This window comes from Esox lucius, chromosome 6, assembly GCF_011004845.1.
Source record: "Esox lucius isolate fEsoLuc1 chromosome 6, fEsoLuc1.pri, whole genome shotgun sequence".
NCBI lineage: Eukaryota > Metazoa > Chordata > Actinopteri > Esociformes > Esocidae > Esox > Esox lucius.
This window is the reverse complement of record NC_047574.1, coordinates 13633945-13655965: the sequence shown is the minus strand read 5'-3', so window position 1 is coordinate 13655965 and position 22021 is coordinate 13633945. Positions and strand designations below refer to the sequence as shown.

Genomic DNA, 22021 nt, shown 5'->3' with positions numbered 1-22021 from the left:
ATATATTAATATTGAGTCACATAGAAGTGCCTTAAACAAAATATGACCACTTGAAGTATGTTACTACCACGAAGAAAACATTATTTTTTTGGTAATAATCAAGCCAAAGAATAAGAACACTTGCATGTAATTTGATTAAATCAGTCTAGACAGCATCAGGCGACAATCAACTAACATCAAATACCAAACATTTATAACAGTGGTGGGCTTTTTCAAGTCCAGCATAAACTTCAATGCTTAAGTTCATCCCAGACATATCAGTTTTGAGAGAAGCACCAAAAGACGAAAGGCCTAACTTCATTTTGGTGTTGTAGGTTTGCTTTTCAATCTTTATGGTGATGTTCTCTTTGTCATGGTATTGTACACACTGTGGCCAGGATCTCCCTGAAGAGCTGTGTATGTGTCTTCCTGTAAGTTAACATACTCATCAGGGTCAGCATAGATATTTTCTCTACTCTCACTCTCATTCACAATGATTTTTGAGGCATGACTTCTGACAGAGTGTCCTCTCTGGGTATCAGAATGTAATGTCTGTGTATCAGCTCTGAGTTGGCTTTCTCTGTGGTGTCGTCTCTTCAGTATGTAGTAGCCAAAGACTAGAAGGGTTCCAGTAGTTAGGACAGCCACGACCACCAGTACAGAAATCATTAAAGACGATTGTGTAACATCTTCGACTATGTCCCAGGTTGAGTTTTGAGCTCCAATCTTATTATGAGCCTCACAAAAGTACTGGTTCTTCAGACTGACAACTGAGTTTATGTACCTTTTTGTTTCTCCCTGTAAAACGCTGACTGCAGATCCATTCCGTTTGTACCAGATGTATTTATCTACAGGTGGGTTGGCATCACTGTCACAGGTCAGAATTACTGAACTGCTTCCCAAAACTGTCTTCTGAGACCGGCTGACTTTCACAGTGGTGGACCTTGGAGGATAGTTCACAATGAGCGTAGCTGCAAGGGCACGGTAATGCTCAAGGCCTAACAATGCACAGGAGTAAATGCCTGCATCATCACTGCTGACTGGTTTAAGATCCATCCATCTTTTGTCTAGAAGGGGCAGGTGAACGTTGTCTTTATAGAAGATGAAACCAGTAGAGTTGCGCTTTGGAATGCAGGACACTTTGCAATAGATCCAGACTGGCTCTCCCTCTGTGGCGACACTAGGATTAATCATTACTTGTATGTCAGTGACAGACAGAGTTACCTTGAATGGGCCACTGTAACTCATCTGTTGTGTTTTGAAGCTGAAACTGTACTTGGCTGAGTCGCTCTTTCTCAGCTCTTTGAGTCTCAGGGTGCAGTCAGTCTCATTATCCCCATGGTACTGCACAACATCTCCATACTCCAAGTCTTTAGGTGTCCTGCTTGGATCCACTGTTTTTGACCAAAGAGTCTGTGTGATGGTCTGACCACTGGGGTATGTATAAGTGCAAGGCAGGTCCACAGATGACCCCTCTATGGCACAGATGGTCTTATTGTATCTCACATCCCAACAGTTATCCAGGAGACAAAGTGCTGGAGAATGGATGTCATTTACAGCACAGGTGTAACTGCCAGAATCCATAGTGCTGAATGAATCTAGGTACAGGCTGTTATTTATAGTCCTTGAGTTGGTTAGTCGTTGTCCATTCTTGTACCAGATGTAAGTCGGGTTGGAGTTGCCACTCAGAGTACATTTAGTGTCACAGGTGAGTGTTACTCTCTGTCCTTCTTGCACGGTGTCTGGATTACTCCTCACCTTCAGAACAGTGACATCAACAGTTGATCCATATTCACTGTTCTTCCATCCTGATGTATGGGTGTTAACTCTACACTTATAATCACCAGAGTCTGTTGGTCTTAAATCTGTGATAACAAGCATCTCTCTATAACCACCACCACCTCCCACACCACCACCTTGCAAACGTCCGTAATACTCTTCATCTTTCAACACAGACTCTGGAATGGTTGTGTCCTTCCATTTCATCTTGTTGTTGTTGTTAAAAAAGAAGACATTTTTTAATCTGTCATTTTTAATAGAAAAACTGCAGGACACTTCTACAGATGATCCTTCTAAGACACAAAACGTATTTTCCTTACCAAACTCAACCACCCCATCTGCAAGTGTGGCAAACATACTTGTTGACAATGTCCACAGATACCTAGATATTCTGGACGCGCAGTTAAACTAAATGTTATGTGATGCTGTTAATTTTGTGTGGTAGGCAGAGTGAACTCTTCTTGTGCAAGTCTTGCTTCCTTCCATTAAGATAAAGTAAATTGATGAAAAAACAAGAATAAGTGTGGGGAAAAAAGGCGGGGCCCCGGTTTCCCAAAGCACTAAGATGATCTTAAGATGCAAGTGTCTCGTTTTTATCAGTGCATTTTCCAAAAGCATTGTTAATTAACAGCGCCTCCCTCAACATACGAGGAGGGATTGCAAATAGTTAATATTAAGGCAACAGAACAAATAGAAATTATCAAAACAGCTTTAATTTAGACAACTTAATTTAGACAAATTATATAAGTGAGTGGATGTGAATGTAATTGAATGCAATAATCAACTGAACATACGTAAAACAATAAATAAGAAAAAGGATCCCCGGCTTGGTCCAGGACTAGAGCAAAGATGTACTCCTCATCAGAGACCAGCTCTTTGTCTCCAAGGAGTTCCCCCATGGTCCAGCTCTGCTGGGTCCTGTTGCGGGCGGTCATTCTGTCACGGTTGAGTCATGACACGAGGCACAGAGCTACAGAACATCCTTTTAATGCTTCTTTCTCATAAGGTTGAACACAAAACAACAAAAGGAGAGTCAAACTGTAAACTGAAGGGCCACACACACAAAGCTAACCCCATACAATGACCAACAAACTGAAAGGCTAACAGGTAAAGGGTAAACAACAAGGTTCAGCTGTCTCTAATTAGGCAGAACAGAAAACAGAAATGCTGAGATGCCTAAAGGCACCTCTGCGGTCAGGTCCTGACTGTGGCCCCCATGCATCTAAAGATGCCTAGAGGCCCCCATCCAGGACTTGACAATCATACCCAGGTCAGTAAAGCCACAGTGTTTGCTTTATCACTTCTTGTATATATAGAAAATGAAAAAGAAATTCCCAACCAAATGTTTTCTTTAAACATGTCACATTTCAAAGGAGGGAGACGGAGCCAGGCGCAGAGGTTTGAGGCATCTTTCAATGAACACAAAAGCAGAGAAACAAAAGGAGTGCCGGGCACTACAACATACTCTCAGACGTCAGGAACGCAGAAACATGCCACACACAATGACCGACAAGGACAGGGAGAAAATGGCTAAACTAAAAACACAGACTAACAAGGACAGAAACAGGTGGGGGCTAAACACAGGTGAAAGGAATAAATTAACTGAAACAACTACAGGAAAGACCATACAAGGACAAGACAAGCCAAGGACAAACAGAAAACACGACAGTCCCCCTCAGGCTGGGACCGTTACAAAACGCAATAAAGAAATAAACATTATCTTAAGATATTCAGCTCAATTATCTCATCTTACATCCCCTGTCCTTTCTGACCGGAGACTGCATTATCAAGGTTGCCAAACTCACATGGCTAACATCAACAGAAACCTCACCTAGCTAGTTAGTCAGAAAAAGATCATATTGATTCCCTATCTGATGGGTCAAGGCTGTGAACTCATATGGCTAAAGTTAACAGAAACCTCACCCCGCCGTGCCCAGGTATGATGCCTGCATGAATGGATTTCAAATGACGTGTTTCTGTAAAATGTAAGCAGTTTTGCAGTAATGGCAGTCAATCCAGTATGTGCTTAAAAGCGTGACACGTTCTCAGACTTTTGTAATTTCTGCCATTTTTCCAGGACCATCAGGAGTTAAGTTACTTCATGAATCGCGAAGCCCTAATCAACATATTCTTCAGGGTAACCATGGATATTATCTCCACTTTGACATCTGAGTTTTTCCTAGCCACTGTGCATCAACCCTGTTGTTGCTTGCTCTTTGGAGTTTCAGGCTAGGGGCTTGTAAAAGCACTTTGTGACAACTGCAGGCAATTTCATTGATTTGATTGAATTACTCGTTTTATGCCATTTTGGATGAGAGCAGTCCTGTTGTTATCTGAACACAACGTAACATTTTTGTGGTGTTTTCCTGATGCCTGTCAGGTTTTCCTGATGCTTCACTAAGGCCACACGACCCATTCATTCTGCTGGAACACAGTAGGAGGGCAGCTGTTGTGAATTCACTTGCTACTTAAATCTTGCTGCATGAATTGCTTTTATTTTATTTTATTCCACTCTTGCTTGCGCCATTAATTCTTTCAGTTAACAAAACGAGTGTGCAAACACTTTGAATGGCCTACGGTTATGAATGGAATTGGGCTCTATGAAACACAATGGCTTAACAAGGATTCTTTAAGAATGTCAACACTAATAGTGACAAAACAATAAATTCCTGGTTTCTCTTTGCCAACAATATATTTTCTGTGCTATAATTGAAGGTTTGAGAAAAAAAAAATGAACTGTGTAACGTAACCAGTTCCTAGCGGTTTGTCCTTACTGGTATTGCCTCAGCTATCTCCATTCACTGACAAGGAACGTTATAATCAAGTGACATCCAAATAAACGACTCGTAACCATACAGTGCTAATTCAAAACGGGTCTTCAGATACCTATGGGTGATGTCACGGTTACTACGTCCATATTTTTTTTACAGTCTATGAACGTAACCCACCCACTGAGGTGAATTCTGAGTCTCGACCCAAGGTTCAACATTTAAAAACCATACACAGATTTAATAGTAACTAAATTAAAGATGACTAATACCAAAAACTATGCAAAACACATAACTGGTGATACATAAACTGTCATTTATTTTTCACACCTCTCCAGAGAGGCAATGTGAAATCAAACTAATTATTTTCCCTGTTATAGTGCTGGTACGAGTGGAAGACATGGGAGACCGTAGGAGACGTCAGGAGGTCAGATCACAGCCTGTAGGAGGGAAACAGGAGCACTCATCAGAGAACACGGTGTAGTTCCCCGTCACACTCTCTATAACCTCTCTCTGACCGTGAAGAATGCTGAGATGAGAAGACAGAGGAAAGGAGTGTGGAGAGTTTGGAGTGTGAGAGTCTGGAGTGTGTCACAGAGAAGTCTCCGGGAGGAGGCTGTCATAAGGTGCTGCTTCTTCTATAAAGTGATGAGTGTAAGCAGCAAGCCACACGCACACATGCACATTCAAGGACTCTCTGTCAGCATTGCAAGAACAACACAGGGCATTAGAGTAATTTGCACCATTACAAGAGTGCCTTTAAGAGGCAAACACAAAAGACATACGCCTAAAAATAAAAATGTGTGTTAGAGCAATGCAAGGTGTCAAAGAAAGGTAAGGAATATCATTAGGGACCTTGGCCAAACTATAAGCTCTCAGCTAAGGAAGCACCAAGGCAGCATTTGTGGCACCACTGAGTCCGACAATCACATATAATCCCACACTCTGAATAGCTGTCTACCAGCTTGATACTCTGTCCTGCAGCCTTGTGTGCCACACAAAGTGTGATGATAGAAATACATTCTCAGGCTCATACACCTAATTAATCTTAATTGTTGTAGTGTGACATTTAGTCACAGACTTATTCATCCATCCGTCGGTGTGCTCATGGGGACCCCACCCACTTTCTGTAAACTTTCTGAATAAAACAATGTGTGTCTCCCACTCTTCAACACCTCTCTCTCTAACTCTTTTTCTCTTCCCTTTTTCTTCTGCTCACAGCGGTTTTTCACTAGCAGTCCCAGCTGTCATATTATAAGTTCTGATGACTCAGAACACACTGGAGGTCACCGCCAGCCTCAGTCCATTTGACCCTGTCACACTGCATCACACTTGGCAGCACCCAGACCAGAACACACACACACACAAACTGCAGGCAAACCTGGTCTGTTTGTGGTCCACACTTCCTGCAAGGTTGCTAACACAAGCATGCAGACAAAAACACTCCGGAAAAATGCACACACACACCTATACTTCTGCAATGAAGAGACGACCCAACCCTACTGCTTTCCGCATTCCATAGAAAATATAATAAAATTAAATTAAAATCAATATCCAATATCCAATATCTTATATATTGATATTCCAGACACTGTTCATGGAAAGAAATATCTGGAATGAGAATGAGAAGCGTTGTTGATTCCAGGTATAACCTAACCCTAACTATGCTCAGCATCAGCATCCAGTAATCGGACAGGACTCATCAGTGGGCCTACTATCCTAAACTAGTCAAAAATCTAATGCCTCTTTCAAAGCACATTTCGCCAAGCCATTTGGATTTTTTTCACACTGCTAGCTCAAGAATTTTTTTTTGTTAGTAAACAGGCATTCGAGGTGAACTCATTCCCCAGCCAAAAAACACCAGCAACTGGTTAAATACCAGACATACCACCAAGAGTTACTAGAGTGTGAAATTACAAAGAAGCCTTGTACAATTTGCGGCCGGTTCATGCTGGACCCTTGGGCATTGTCTGTACGGCGCAACCAGGATTTGATCCCCTCAACATAATGACGCAACTGTGCGATGGGCCAGTACACCATCTAATTTAAAGACAGGCCGTGTCAATTCTAGCCTTGGCCTAGGGACTAACACAAGGGCGTTCTGAACTTGATGTTTGTACTATGGTCTGAATGTAGCTGTTGCTCGTCCATCTGATATTGAAGCATTTGTTATGAAAGGGTGCAGAAACCACATCAGCATGACAACAGGCTGCAGAATTGTATTGCTGACGGCAGACACCGAGCATCTCCTTGGTGATAAGGGAAAAAGCCGATCAACAGCCCACAGATATGCACCGCCCAAGCTAGCAAAGACCAGAACGTTGCATCTCTAATCTAGATAATGTGCTCTAGTCCTCCCCAGGCCAGGACCAGCCTCATGATAATCTGCTGAGATGGTGTAGCAGAGATACACACAGAGCAGATAGATGGTTTCTCTCCACATATGGTTGCCTGCTGTGGATCTCAAAGCACATACTGGGCTGCATTAAACTGATCATACACGAAAAACAGGATGCTCATTGTCAGTGAATTATTCTGAGTAGCCATCCCTGAAATTTTGGAGAAGGCAAAGGATAAATCATGGGCAAAGATGAAGGTCATCACGGACAGTGCTGACAGCCACTGTGACAGAGGCCATGGTGGTGTGCCATGTCTGGAATTCAGGCTGGTTATGGTCCTGGAGACGGTTCGGACAGTGGTAACCAGAGAGCTGGACCGAGGAGGGTTTTGGAAAGGAAGGACAGACGAAATACCAGCCTGTAGGTTGTTTTCATGAAGAGTGAAGAGACTCTAGTCATCTTGAAGTCAGAGGGGATGCAGCCTGTTGTCAGGAATTAGTTGGTGAGGGATGTGAGCAATGGGAAAGGGTCTTCGGAGATGATCTGGAGGAGGGATAATTGAATATGTTGGAGGAGACCAGACATTACCAGAGCAAGGAAAAAGAGGTTAATGCATAGATGAGTTTGGGGAGTGAGGGACCAGTGGATGAGGTTTGGATGTCATCAACCTTCTTTCAAAAGAGGTTGACAAAGTCATCCGTAAAGAGGAAAGATGGACGATTAAAGAGAGAAAAGAAAGCGGCAAAGATATTCCTGGGGTTAAAGGAAGAAGTTTGAAATTTGGAGGAATGGAAAGTGGCTTCAGATGCAGGGGACAAGAAGGTAGCAGGGAAGGAGTGAAAGGGTGACAGGTCATTCTGCATTTTGTTATCCTCCATTTTCTCTCAGCTGCCTGCAGGCCTGTTCTGTCATCTCACAGTGAGACTTAGCCACGGTGCAGTAGGGGAAGACCGAGTCGGTGCAGTGGAAAGGAGACAGTGAGTCATAGGACGTAGAACTGGAGGAGTGCAAAGTCATAACGCAGAAGGGTTTAGCAGATGAGAGCTGGACAGAAGAGAACCTGGGAAGAGAGAACGAAGATGACTTTCCTTATTTGATTAACTCCACAGAACAACAATACTTGACAAGTATTGTCCCGCTTTAAAATTAAAATAAGAAGTACAAGGCTGCCGCAGTGTGACAGGATTTCTTGATCCTACATAAGGCCAGGTGTTTTTCCCTGAGTAAAAAAAAATTGCCTTGAGTTTTACCTGCTTACGAAAAGTACTGGCCTCATAACGATTTGTTTCTTGTAACACCACTCTGTGATCTGTGGTGCTCCAACTGTCTGACATTGTTAAAAAGGTACAAATTAAGGATATTTTATTCAAGGTCAGTACCAGGAAATGCTGGTCTTGAGGAAGTTGTAGTTTTACTCAACCTATGTTAGCACAGAAACATGAAATCGGAAACCTACCAACTTTACTATAAACTATTCTTGCCCAAAATGGGTCACAATTAGAGTATGTCAACACCTACAAATAACTTGGTATACCCCTGCACTCATTCCACACCCATGTCACCCACCTACAGTCTAATGCTTATTTCACTGGTTTCTCGGCATAACTAAACCACCCTCCCAAGTACACCCTGGTACAAAAGACCATCCTGCCAATCCTTGACTACGGCAACCTTACAAATACATGTAATTAGCAATCAGATGTAATATACTCCCATTCACTTTGTCCTAAGCTTCACACCCAGGTCAACTAGTCCTCATTACACACCCTTCGCCAAACTCACACGGATTTCTTTACGAGTCCCTCTTAGGCAAGACTCTTATCATGTGCTATTCTAATAGAAAACAGACGCAGGCACTTGGTTAGATATCTAACACTGGTCACTCCTAATGCCCACACTTCCTTTAGTCGTCAGTCAGTTCAATTCTCCATTGCCAATGACTGGAACAAATAACAAACTTGACACTTAAACTTGACATTTTGAAAACATCTTTCCCTTTCAAAAGCACAGTAACCAGGCTGCTATCAGATCAATGTGTCTGCTGAGCCACAGATCGGTCCATACGTTTGTCTTGTCCAAGGCAATCTCATGATTATTTATTTTGTTGTATTTTTCGTAAATACTGTTTATTTGTATTTTTACATTATTCATGTTGTCTCTGTGTTGTGCTGTCTTCCACCTGTCATTGTTGAAAGTTACTTATCTGGTTAAAAATGTTTTATGAATGTAAATAAATTACATGACATGGGTGTCAGGCGACTATTGGTTGTCTTACTGCTAATTAGCAGGGACGAGATGCTGACCGATTAAAATGAAATATGAATGTAATTATATAATAACCAAGAAAACTGTTTATTAGCCCAATTGTTTTATTCTGTGTTGTTGACAGCATTCAGCCCACTGTTAGTGTCATGACAAAGAGAGTATTTCCTGAGGGAGCGGGAAAGAACACATGCTCAGGGTTGATAGGAGTAGAATTAGAAGAAAGGTCTCTGTCAGCATTACATCAGATTTTTGGAGAAGATAGAAAGGGGAACAGAAATCTGCAGTGAAGGTCTAGCTCAGCCCTAATGTGTGTGCTTTGTGTCACCATAGCATCATAAGGGACTTCTAGGGCTGGTTCGCCCTCCACTGGTTGAGAGGACAACATGTACCTCTCTATTATAGTGAAAGAAGAATTGGTGAATATCTGTAAGCACAAAAATAGTCTCTATCTGAAACGTGATGGTTGGTTAACTATTCTTTTAAAATGTAAACAGGTGACATTGAGATGGTTTGGGATGTTTTGGACTGCAGAGTGAAGGAAAAACAGGCAAAAGGTGCTCAGCATATGTGGGAACTCCTTCAAGACTGTTAGAAAAACATTCCAGGTGACTACCTCATGAAGCTGGTTTAGAGACCGCCAAGAGTGTGCAAAGCTGTCATTAAGGCAAAGGGTGGATACTTTGAAGCATGAAAGATATAAATGTATTTTGATTTGTTAAAAAAGAATGTTGGTTAATACATGATTCCATGTGTTATTTCATAGTTTTGATATCTTCACTATTTATCCACAATGTGTACATGTGTCCAAACCTTTGACTGTAACTGTATAAAACGTCAATATGTCTTGCCATAAAAGTTCCCTGTGGCCTCTTGCTAGCCTCTTTATTAGACTCCAACTTGCTGAGTCATCCAGTTTGGAAGGATAACCCGAACTAGACAGGGTCTTTGTGAATCTACTCTACTTCATAACTGTCTTGACCATGTTTCAAAAGAATACTCAAGGCCGTTCAAGCCTTACATCGATCCTGTACTTTTTCTACCACTGTTCCTTAGTTTCTTTGCAAGGTCCTTGGCGCTTATGGTTGAGTGTTTGTTTTTCAATTCATATCTTACAGATACTGCTGAAATTATTAAAGCTCAACAGAGGTGAAGTCTCTATCAAATAGAACATAAAAATGCCCCAAATATATAGAATATACAGCATATAAAAAAACAGTTATTTACAATGTTATAACAATACAGTTGAGAGAAATTACCTGCAAAAGGCACCTATAGTTTGGTCTGATCTTCATGCCGTAACAACACATAAACACAGGGCCTTAACAAGAACACACATAATTGTGCACTTTTACATGTCTTCATTAAACCCACTGGTCCAACATGTTCAGAATATACTGGAATAAATACGTGAACCTCAAGGATGATGACATCTTCCAATCTGGGTAACTGAAGTAAGGTGTTCCAATCAATGTGATTACATTCTAGTCAGGATTACAGTTCACCTTTCATACAAAACCAGAAAAGGAACCAGGAAAGCCTAATTCAGCTGGCCCGCAATAAAAAATCGTGAATGTTGTTGCTCTCAGTGGATTTGAACCTGGGTCTCCCATGTGAGAGGTTATGTCTTCAACCACTACACCACAGAGATATACATTGGCCATGTGTCGGTATCGCGTCTCGATGTTAGATAAAAGTTAAACTGACTAAAATTTTTTATTCAGTTTACCTACACCACAAATAACGTCTATAAACTAAGGCTTTTGCCACTGGCCGTTTTAGCCAGTAATTAGCCAGTAATAGGCTTACTAATATCTACTAACTTGGAAGAGTCATAAGAATTGAGCAATTGCTAGCGAGACTGAAGATGAACTTTACACTGCCAAAGCTATTTCATTTCATGACACAAAATATGTTTGTTTTTCTTTCATTCGTGAATGACATTGATACAATAACTATCAATATAGATGACGATAACTGCTTTTTACTATAACGTAGCTACTGAAGATCGTAGCCAACAAATCCTAAGGCAGAATTAGTTTTGACTGCGACAAGCCTTGAACACAGGACCTCTTACACAATATTCTGCATCTCTAACCACTATACTATTTAACGAGGGGTAGTCAGTCAGTCACTAACTCTGACTGACTACCCCTTGAGTCATTTACATGGTCCGGCAAAAACACAGTTTTTTCCCAATTAAGTCGGCCCCTCAAATCAGAAATCTGTTGATGTGGAATATGGCCCAGTCAAAATAAATATAAAAAAAAACCCAGGAGTAGAGCGGTTTAGGCTCAAAGGCCTAGATAAGGCTATAAAGGCATTTCAAAAGAGAACAGACTAATGTACTGTAGAAAGGTCAGTGCTATTGCAACGATCCTAGGAGTGAGCATACAGCAAAGATCACAGCAAGAGCAAGTTGTATAAGGGTCAAGGTGACAAATAATTCAAAATAACATGTGTCCATAAGTCCACAATAAGGAAGACACAAAACAAGTGTTTGATTAATGGGAAGATACCATATGGGAAACTAGTACTTTCCAAAAATTAAATTGATGCCTGTTTCAGGTTTGCCATAAACCAGCAGGATGTTCCACCACACTATCACAATAATGCTTTATGAACAGACAACTCAAAAATGTTAGCACAATGCTACCTTTGAAAGAGACAAAATACAGCATCATGGTTTAGGTCTGTTTTGTTGTCTAAGTGCCTGGATGGCTTACAGTCATTGAGGAAACAATTCATTCGAACTTGTATCAGGAAATTCTACAGGACAATATCCATCTGAAGCTTAAAAGAGGCTGGTTCATGACGAACGCCAATGACCCTAAACACAAAACTTGACATAGAACAAAATATGTGCTTCTTGGAATTGCCTAGTCGAGAGTCCTGACCTAACCCTACTGATTGATATGTTCTGGTATGAACTGAAGCAATCTGTTAATGAAAGATGCCCCAACAATAATCTCTATTGTTATCACTTAGATGAAGATTAAACTATATTTTAGGAGCCATTTATATAGTTAGCGTTCACAAACCTGTTCTCGCTACTGTATAACAACGCAAGAAATATGCAATGATTTAGGCTTGGAAAATGCTTTAAAATGCCAAATGCATCCCAGTGCTGGCTTGCTTCTGAAGCTATGCTGAATGGGACAAAAACATCTGAAAATGGTCCTAACAGTACAGGGCAGTAAACAGGACACTGCCTTGCCTATGGTGCTTCTCCTGGATGAGACACTGTCCCGACAACATTTTCAATCTGGCCCCCTCATAATCACAGAAACCAGATAACGCCTAGGCTCCAAATGGCTTATTCATCCCCTATCCTCCCTCAGTAAAAAAAACAAAAACATTGTAAAGTATTCTAAATTTATGTTGTCAATAAGATACGTAAATCGCTCTAGATAAGAGCATGAGCTATGACTAAAATATCAAATGTAAAAAGGTTAAACTGACATATTTACTGCAACCTCATTAATAGCAAAGGAATCCAGTGAATGAACAGCCAATATGGACTAAGATACTCTAACAGTAGCAAATAGACTCCGTTGCAATAAATTACAATTATCTTAGCATTCCAATCTTGGAACTGATTTTCGTATTTATGATTCCGAGTGCGCACTTCCCTTACCCGTCTTGCAGGTCCGTATTTCGTTGCGGTCCACCTTTTCTCGGCTCCTACATTCTCCACATCACCGAGCAGCCCTGCAGATTCAGAGTCCGAGTCCTCTCCTTCCTCCAGCTCCTCGCCCTCCTCCACCTCTGCCGTCTTCAGTCGCTTTGGCGCCCTCCCATACTCGCCTTCCTCGTATTCTTCATTGAGCGACATTGCTCTTCAGATGGACAGCAACTTAAACCTTCTTTATCTGTAAACAGAGCGCAAAGACGGACTAGTGGTATGTCGTAAGCTCACTGTCGTGGTTTTAGTAGGGTCTCTGGAGTACTGTGTATCAAGAAAACCTGTATATCATCATGTTACGCGCCCTCCTCCGTGGTTCTGTACCAGCACTGCCCAGAGAAGGTGTGAGTGGATATTTGGAGAACCACCCTGCAAGCCATTCATTGGACAGCCTGCGCTTGCTACTAGGAATACTGCTACGGATTGGTCATTATATGTGTGTCAACAGAGAAAGCAAGCGCTCTCCAAATTCTGCAGTGAAGTGGACTACGCAGAGGTGTCATTGTCACTATTCGGCTCAATTATATAAAAATCAGTGTCTCCTTGGAAATCTGCAATATTCTAACCATTTGGCATCAGTTTCATGCCAATCACGACCACGTGAATATGTTATAAAAGTCCTTAAACCCAATCTTCTGAATAAAAAGTTTATTAGCCTACAGCATGTGAAACATATCTGCTAAAATAATATGCCATTTAGCTGTGTCAACAGAATAATTTTCCTCAAATCATAAACAGCTATGTTCAAATGCTGAATCTCCCCAAACCTCTTAATACACATTTAATAAAAGCCTTATAATCCTACCAATAATAATGTAACCAGCAGATCCTACTGTTTAGAATAATAATGATACAATCTCCATTCTTTTTTGGCAGTCATGAATTGGAATCATACTTCAGTCTGAGAATAGTTTCAGCATGCCTATTTCACCCTGTTTAAATAGTGGGGTGGAGCTGGAAATGGAAATTGGGCCTTCTCACTCCTTGGGTTTTGTATGAGTGTGCTGTATATCCCAGGTTCTTTCAGGTTTCATCCTGTTTTGTCACATCCAGTGCCCAATGCACTTAGTGTCAATCAAGACCTCATTTGTGCCAGCTACATTGATACTAGACAATGTTGTTGACTAACCATAACAATATTGGTTGGATAGTTTTGCTTTGGATTTAAACTTTTCATGATACATCCTAGGTTATCATGTTATTTAAAACACTTTGTCTCAAATCGGGGTGCTGGTTAGGGGCAAAAGGTTAGTTTACCACTTTTTGGTCTTCAGGAGTGAATCATTCTGTTGCGTAAACAGATGAAGGTATTTTACACACAATGTTTCTTTCCTTTTCACTACCTTATGCAAACACATGGATTGTTATGACAAAATAGGAAAATCTGATTTCATGGATCAACCCGATAAGCCACAAGCAGACAGGTTTGGCAGGATTGTCTTGAGATTGACATTGTGCAAAGAGAGAATTACAACATGTGGGTAGAGTGATACAGGAGCATGTATTAAAGCTACTACTCAGTAAAAATCACCAGCCAACCATTGATTGTAGGACTTTTATTAATTCATCAGCTTTGCTGTGAGCTTAGCTATAGAAACGTGTGTGAAGCATGCTAGTCACCTTTCCTGAAGTTATTTAATTGTAAAGAGATAAGACAAAGAAAGAAAAGGAAAGAATTTGTATGTATTTTGGAATGCATTTGTAATTCAAGACAACTGTGCATTATGACTCAACTCTAATACACAGGAAGTGCAAGTGAAAGAACAAAAGAGGAAGTGCAGCAATAGATGTCTTTCTTCTGTACACCTACCATTTATTAACTGGTGTGAAATCCAGGCCCAGTTCCATGGGGGGGAGCAAAAAGGGGTGCTTGGATACATGCAAGCAGCCATGCGCCCGTCGGCTTCCTCGTGACTGTCAGCTTCCGCGATGCGCATTACTCAGACGGACTGTTAATGCCTGTCTGCTGAAGGGACGAGAGCGCCAGCGCGATGACCAATGGCCAAAACGGGAACATGTTAAGTCTGAGGGGAAAAGGGCAGATGCTCGAGACTCCCTGTAGTCTATCTGAGCACGTGCCTGCACAAAGGAAGGCCATCAGAGCCATCAGATCCACCTAGTAGAGTACTCTGAAGCCCACATCATCCCGTACCTGACAAGTTTATCAAAAGGGAGTGGTTGTAAACAGGCCTGAAGAGATTTGAATATCACAATATACCCACACAATAAAATCTGCCTATGCATACCTAAAACACAAAACCTCAAATATGTGTAGTACACTGCACCGTTGTGGGAGAATCATGCACGGTTTTAAGCTTCCATCTGAATTACGTTGAATATCCTTTTAATGTGTCATACTTCAATGAGATCAGTTGTCCAACTCTGCCCTCCACCCTGCACCATTCAATCTAGGCCTAGAAAACAGAACAATCCAGAACATGTCAATGCAGCATATGCTTTGCTTTGTGCAAGTGTGTAATGCCACACTTACCCTGACTCACTGGGCATGGTTAGAAACAAAATGGCCAAAAGTAAAGTTTTATTTAAAGAGACAGGTTAAAGGAAAAGCCCACTTGGTTGGTCTTCTCTGAGGATGATCAAGAGGAGGGTATTTCTGATCCTTTTAAAGGGTCTAATGTGGACTGTGGCATGGTTTTCTCAGGGCTTGCCTGTTCATGTTTTTAGCCTGGGATGCAAGGAACATCTTTGCAATGGTATCACCAACTAATGTGTGTTTGTGAAATTCCCTTTATAGTCCTTTGGATTTCACAATTTTCAATTGTTACAGCGTAGTTATCCACAGTCAATTACAAATAGGGCACATATATAAAAACAGAACAGTAACAGCCTATAAAAAGTAGAACAATTACTAAAAGGTTAAAGTACAAATTGGCACTATTATTTGTTTACATAATGGTTTACCCATTTAGAAATCACAAGACTTTCTTTTCACATAGCCCTTGTAACTCAGGCCTCCTTTCAGACTGCAAAGGAAAACAATAATTAAACCAAACGTTTCTCTACATTGTTAGTGAAGCTCAACTTCTCATCCACACATATACACTCACCTAAAGGATTATCAGGAACACCATACTAATACTGTGTTTGACCCCCTTTCGCCTTCAGAACTGCCTTAATTCTACGTGGCATTGATTCAACAAGGTGCTGAAAGCATTCTTTAGAAATGTTGGCCCATATTGATAGGATAGCATCTTGCAGTTGATGGAGATTTGTGGGATGCACATCCAGGGCACGAAGCTCCCGTTCCACCACATCCAAAAGATGCTCTATTGGGTTGAGCTCTGGTGACTGTGGGGGCCATTTCAGTACAGTGAACTCATTGTCATGTTCAAGAAACCAATTTGAAATGATTCGAGCTTTGTGACATGGTGCATTATCCTGCTGGAAGTAGCCATCAGAGGATGGGTACATTGTGGTAATAAAGGGATGGACATGGTCAGAAACAATGCTCAGGTAGGCCGTGGCATTTAAACGATGCCCAATTGGCACTAAGGGGCCTAAAGTGTGCCAAGAAAACATCCCCCACACCATTACACCACCACCACCAGCCTGCACAGTGGTAACAAGGCATGATGGATCCATGTTCTCATTCTGTTTATGCCAAATTCTGACTCTACCATCTGAATGTCTCAAAACAAATCGAGACTCATCAGACCAGGCAACATTCTTCCAGTATTCAATTGTCCAATTTTGATGAGCTCGTGCAAATTGTAGCCTCTTTTTCCTATTTGTAGTGGAGATGAGTGGTACCCGGTGGGGTCTTCTGCTGTTATAGCCCATCCGCCTCAAGGTTGTGCGTGTTGTGGCGTCACAAATGCTTTGCTGCATACCTCGGTTCTAACGAGTGGTTATTTCAGTCAAAGTTGCTCTTCTATCAGCTTGAATCAGTCGGCCCATTCTCCTCTGACCTCTAGCATCCACAAGGCATTTTCGCCCACAGGACTGCCGCATACTGGATGTTTGTAAACCCTAGAAATGGTTGTGCGTGAAAATCCCAGTAACTGAGCAGATTGTGAAATACTCAGACCGGCCCGTCTGGCACCAACAACCATGCCACGCTCAAAATTGCTTAAATCACCTTTCTTTCCCATTCTGACATTCAGTTTGGAGTTCAGGAGATTGTCTTGACCAGGACCACACTCCTAAATGCATTGAAGCAACTGCCATGTGATTGGTTGGTTAGATAATTGCATTAATGAGAAATTGAACAGGTGTTCCTAATAATCCTTTAGGTGAGTGTATTTTAGTTTTGACTTGATCTATGTATTGTCCTTCCAAGGTTATAATTACAGTATATTAATTACAGATATACTTGTGATGGTCCATATCAGCTCAGTTTAGGAGTTTGAATGCTGGCCCTGTCCAGAGGCTCTCTGATTCCCTCTGCTTGCTGTCGATGCAGCTTGATGTTGAAAGATATCGCCATTGTTCACACCCTCTCTTATCTGGTTACCCGGTGTTGTAACTACAATGTGAAATAAACTCTTATAGACGGAAAACTCATTATTTGACCTTGTGTGTTATACTCAGTCATATAAAATGTACTGACATTTTTGAGGAAATAAAATATTATTCGAAGATCTGTTGTGTTTCTTTGATTAAGAGTTGTGATAAATGACCACATACTTGTGAAAATAATACCAAAGCAACAATAAATCAGTCCCCAAACAGATACTAGTTATGGCGTACAATATATTAGCTATGGAATACAGTATGAGAACAGAGACATGGTAATAGTACACTTAACATAGTGAAAATATTCCCATATAGGCATGTTTTACATCTAAGTTTACTAGGCTATTTAATGTATGTCATATTCCTTATTTCATATATAATGACTAATTCTTTGGTCATCATCCAGTTTTATGCAACCCTGTTTCCAAAGAAGTTGGGACGCTGTGTAAAACGTTATGCAACAGAATGCAATGATGTGCAAATCATTCAAACCCTATATTCAATAGAAAATAGTACCAAGAAAATGCCAGTAACATGTTTCAAAAAAGCTGGGACAGAGGCACCAAAAGACTGGAAAGGTGTAATGCTAAAAACCTAAACCTGGTGGAATATCACACAACTAATTAGGTCAATATCACAACATAAAATTGCAAAGAGTTTAGGGATCTCATAATCTATGGTACACAATATTATTAAAAGACTCTGGAGAAATCTCTGTGCACAAGGGACAAGTGTGAAAACCAATATTGGATGGTCATGATCTTCGCGCCCTCAGGCGGCACTGCATTAAAAACAGACACAATTCTATAGTGGACATCACTGCATGGGCTCAGGAACACTTCTGAAAACCAGAAGTCTGTAAACATAGTACATTGCTGCATCTACAAATGCAAATTACATTTCTACCTTGCAAAGAAGAAACAATACACAAAAAACATCCAGAAACACCAGCACGTTCTCTGGGCCCGAGCTCATTTCAAATGGACTGATAACTGTCCTGTGGTCAAACAAATAAAAATGTGAGATTATTTTCGGGAATAATGGACGCTGCGTCCTCCAGGCTAAAGAGGAGAGGGACCATCCGGCTTGTTATCAGCGCACAGTTCAAAAGCCATCATCCGTGATGGTACAGGGGTGCATTAGTGCACATGGCATCTGTGAAGGCCGCATTAATGCTGAACAATAGATACAGGTTTTGGAGCTGCCATCCAGACAACATCTTTTTCAGGGAAGGCCATGCTTATTTCAGCAGGACAATGCCAAACCACATTCTGCACATTTAACAACAGCATGGCTCCGTAGTGACCTGTCCCGTCCTGAAAACATTTGGCGCATTATGAAATGACAAGTACAGCAAAGGAGACCCTGAACTGTTGACCAGCAATCCTATATCCAGCCAGAATGGGACAACATTTCACATTCAAAACTATAGCAATTGGTCTCCTCATTTCCCAAACGTTTACAGACAGTTGTTAAAAGAAGGGGTGATGCAACTCAGTGGTAAACATGCCCGTCCCAACGTTTTTGACGGGATGCTGGCATCAAATTCAAAATGGCCATGTCATTTTCCAAACATTCGTTATGTTGCCTTTGTACTATTTTCAATAAAATACAGCGGAAAATGACACAATTGAATTCTGTTTATATTTGGATTTTTACAGAGTCAACTTTTTTGAAACGGGCTTGTACATATATGTGTAACAGTTGTGAAATGTGTAGCCAGTTAATGTTGAGGTTGGTGCTGATAGCATCGGTTAAGTCTCTCACTCTGAGACCATAAAGTAGTTGTTTCCCATGTCGTATTTGTATTCAGAGCTTCGCTGGGGTTTCGGCCCACATAGGGCGGTCGGAGCAAAACAGTTACACAAGCAAATATGAGATCAAACAAACATATTTACTGACATGGTCTCTTTCTAATCCCTTAGAGAGCACCACCAGTGTGTTGATGAGGTTTGCATAAAAACCACAGTAACTTTGACACTTCCATCTGCCCACTCACTCATCTGCATTCTAAAGGGTGGGCATGACGTCATTCCTCAAACCGGGATAATGGATTTTCTCTCGTAAACAAATCATGTCTTAACTTTCCCCGGGTTTACTTATATAAACACTGCCTAACTGGCATGATTGTCATTATTCACGTCTGGATGTTGCCTCAGCTGTGACAGACAAAAGCACAACACTTTGACACATCTTACACAGTCTTAAGCTTCTATGTTTGAAAGACTAAAGACCAATAGTAGCAATAAGGAGGTGATATGAGGGAATTAGGGATCATGGTTGTCAGAATATTTTAAGGGTTATTGTAGATGCAGTATTTCAGAAAACATAATGTGTCTTGAAACATAGTGCTCCACAGCAGCAATATACAAGGTTCCAAAGGTTCAAAAAATTCCAGATGACGATAAAAGTTCATAAAGGTGGGCATTCATTCCAAATCATGAGATTAAACACATCTAATATAGTGGAAAGCTGAGCATGGCAAAGACTAGTGCATTTTATGCAAATCACACGTGTAGATGTGTACAGGCATCTATGTATAGACTGGCCCTCCTGTCTGCACAAACCCCACCAACGGCCTGATGCAAATTAAAATGTTCACAAAGTCAAACTAATCTAATTCAATCCAGCCCAACTATCCTCAAGTCTTCTTCCTGCATACAGGGAAGATGAACAGCGAAGCAAAGGGAGATTTAGCAATCTGTTAGAATTAAACACCCTATCTCACAAAGAGAGTAAAAAGGCTTTGGGCTAAATTGTAAAGGTTGACCAAAGGAGAGTTACCACTACAGCCACACTGCTGTTAATGGCGTCTGAGTCAAGTCTGAACAGATTTTACAAAAAGGTAGAAGTCATTATGTTCAGATGAGGATTATTTCAGATTGCTTACAGCTAAATTAACCACAAATTGAAATAGGATGAACGTGATGTGGATTCCAATGTTTAACAGGCACAGACAAAAACATATTTGGAATGCACCTATTGCGCCGTGTTAATTACATTTCTGTGATTCACATTTCCACAAACCGGCCACCGGGTGTTGGGTGCCCCAAAGCTCATCGATGCACGAAGGCGACGAAGGCTATCCTGTCTGGACCAAATCGACCAAGTCTACTGTGGCACAAGTCACAGAGAAGTTGAATGATGGTTATGGGAGGAATGTGTCACTACACACAGCGCATCACACCCTGCTGTGTATGGGGCTGTGTAGCCCCCCGACTGGTCAGAGAGCCCATGATGACCCCTGTCCACAATCAAAGGCACCTACAATGGGCCCAAAAGTGTCAGACCTGGACATTGGAGCAGTGGAAGAAGGTTGCCTGATCCGATGAGTCCCATGTTCTTTTCCATCACGTGGACAGCAGTGTATGTGTGTGTCTTTTCCCTGGGGAAGTGATGGCACCAGGACGCACTGTGTGTGATGCTCTGGGCGATGTTCTGTTGGGAAACCCTGGATCCGGGCATTCATGTGGATGTCAATTTGACTCGTGCCACCTACCTAAACATCATTGCCGACCAGGGACTCCCATTCATGGCAATGGTACTCCCTGATGGCAGTGGCTTCTTTCAGCAGGATAATGTGCCTTGCCACACTGCACACGTTGTTCGGGAATGGTTTGAGGAACATTATGAACAGATCAAGGTGTTTCCCTGGCCTCAAAATCCCCCAGATCTCAATCCGATGAAGCATTTGTGGGATGTGCTGGACAAACAAGTCCACGGTGTCTCCATCACGTAACTTACTGGACTTGAAGGGTCTGCGGCTAATGTCCTGGAGCCAGATACCACATGACACCTTCAGGGGTCTAGTGGAGTCCATGCCTTAGCAGGACCTATAACATATTAGGCAGGAGGTCATAATGTTTTGGCACATTAGTGTACACACAAATAATAATAACAACAAAACCACAATTCCCAACACCAGGTCGTAGCTCAAGTAAAATCATACTCCGATCAAGACCATTTGTCTGGGACGGGAAAAACGGGTCAGAATCACACGGGGCACGCCTGGCATTAGTCTCGCTCCCAGTACTGAATCCAATTATCATACACATAGCCCTTGGGCACTCGTTACCATCAGCAGCAGCAAATGGGCCAGCTGCGTCAATGCTACACTGACAAAGAACATACCGGTTAACAGGCAGTTGGTGCTTTATTAATTAAAATGTGTTCATTGTGATAAAATAATGTTACTACTACTGGTGAAAAGGAACATGGCCATGAGTCTTGTAGCTGGTTAGCTTTCACTTTTGTTTCACATGTAGTGGCTGGCTCAGGATGTGTGATGCAATGTTACCGGTCTAGTGTTTGTGTGTACTTCCTAAAGTAAGAAATGCTGCTAACTGAAGCGATAACCTGTTCAGCTAGATGTAGTCACAAGACTAGGACCTTGTTTGTACAACCTTTCTTAAAATGTCTTGAGAAATTGTGATTTTCTACGTGACATGCTGAGACTCCAAGAGGAGACAAGAGGGGAAGACATGGAAAGCAATACCGCTAAAGAATAAACGAGGACAACCACTAGAATTATAAGGTCACCACCACCAGGATGATAGGTCGTTCACAATAGCCTAGGATGATTTTAAGCACATCTAATATAGTGGAAAGACGGGCATGGCAAAGACTATTGCATTTTATGCAAATCACACGTGTATATGTGGATGTACAGGCATCTATGTCTTCTTCCTGCATACAGGGAAGATGAACAGCGAAGCAAAGGGAGATTTATCTTT

General features: G+C 41.5%; 1 protein-coding gene across 1 annotated transcript in view; it reads right to left on the bottom strand.

Moving 5' to 3' along the window:
• LOC105006898 (heterogeneous nuclear ribonucleoprotein L-like) overlaps positions 1-13145 on the bottom strand; it is a 29620-nt gene extending 16475 nt beyond the window's left edge. The window contains exon 1 of the mRNA XM_010865628.5: positions 12765-13145. Within this exon, the coding sequence (XP_010863930.3) occupies positions 12765-12962 (198 nt within the window). The 5' untranslated portion in view covers positions 12963-13145. The remainder of the gene's footprint in view (positions 1-12764) is intronic.
• Positions 13146-22021: the final 8876 nt, after the last annotated feature.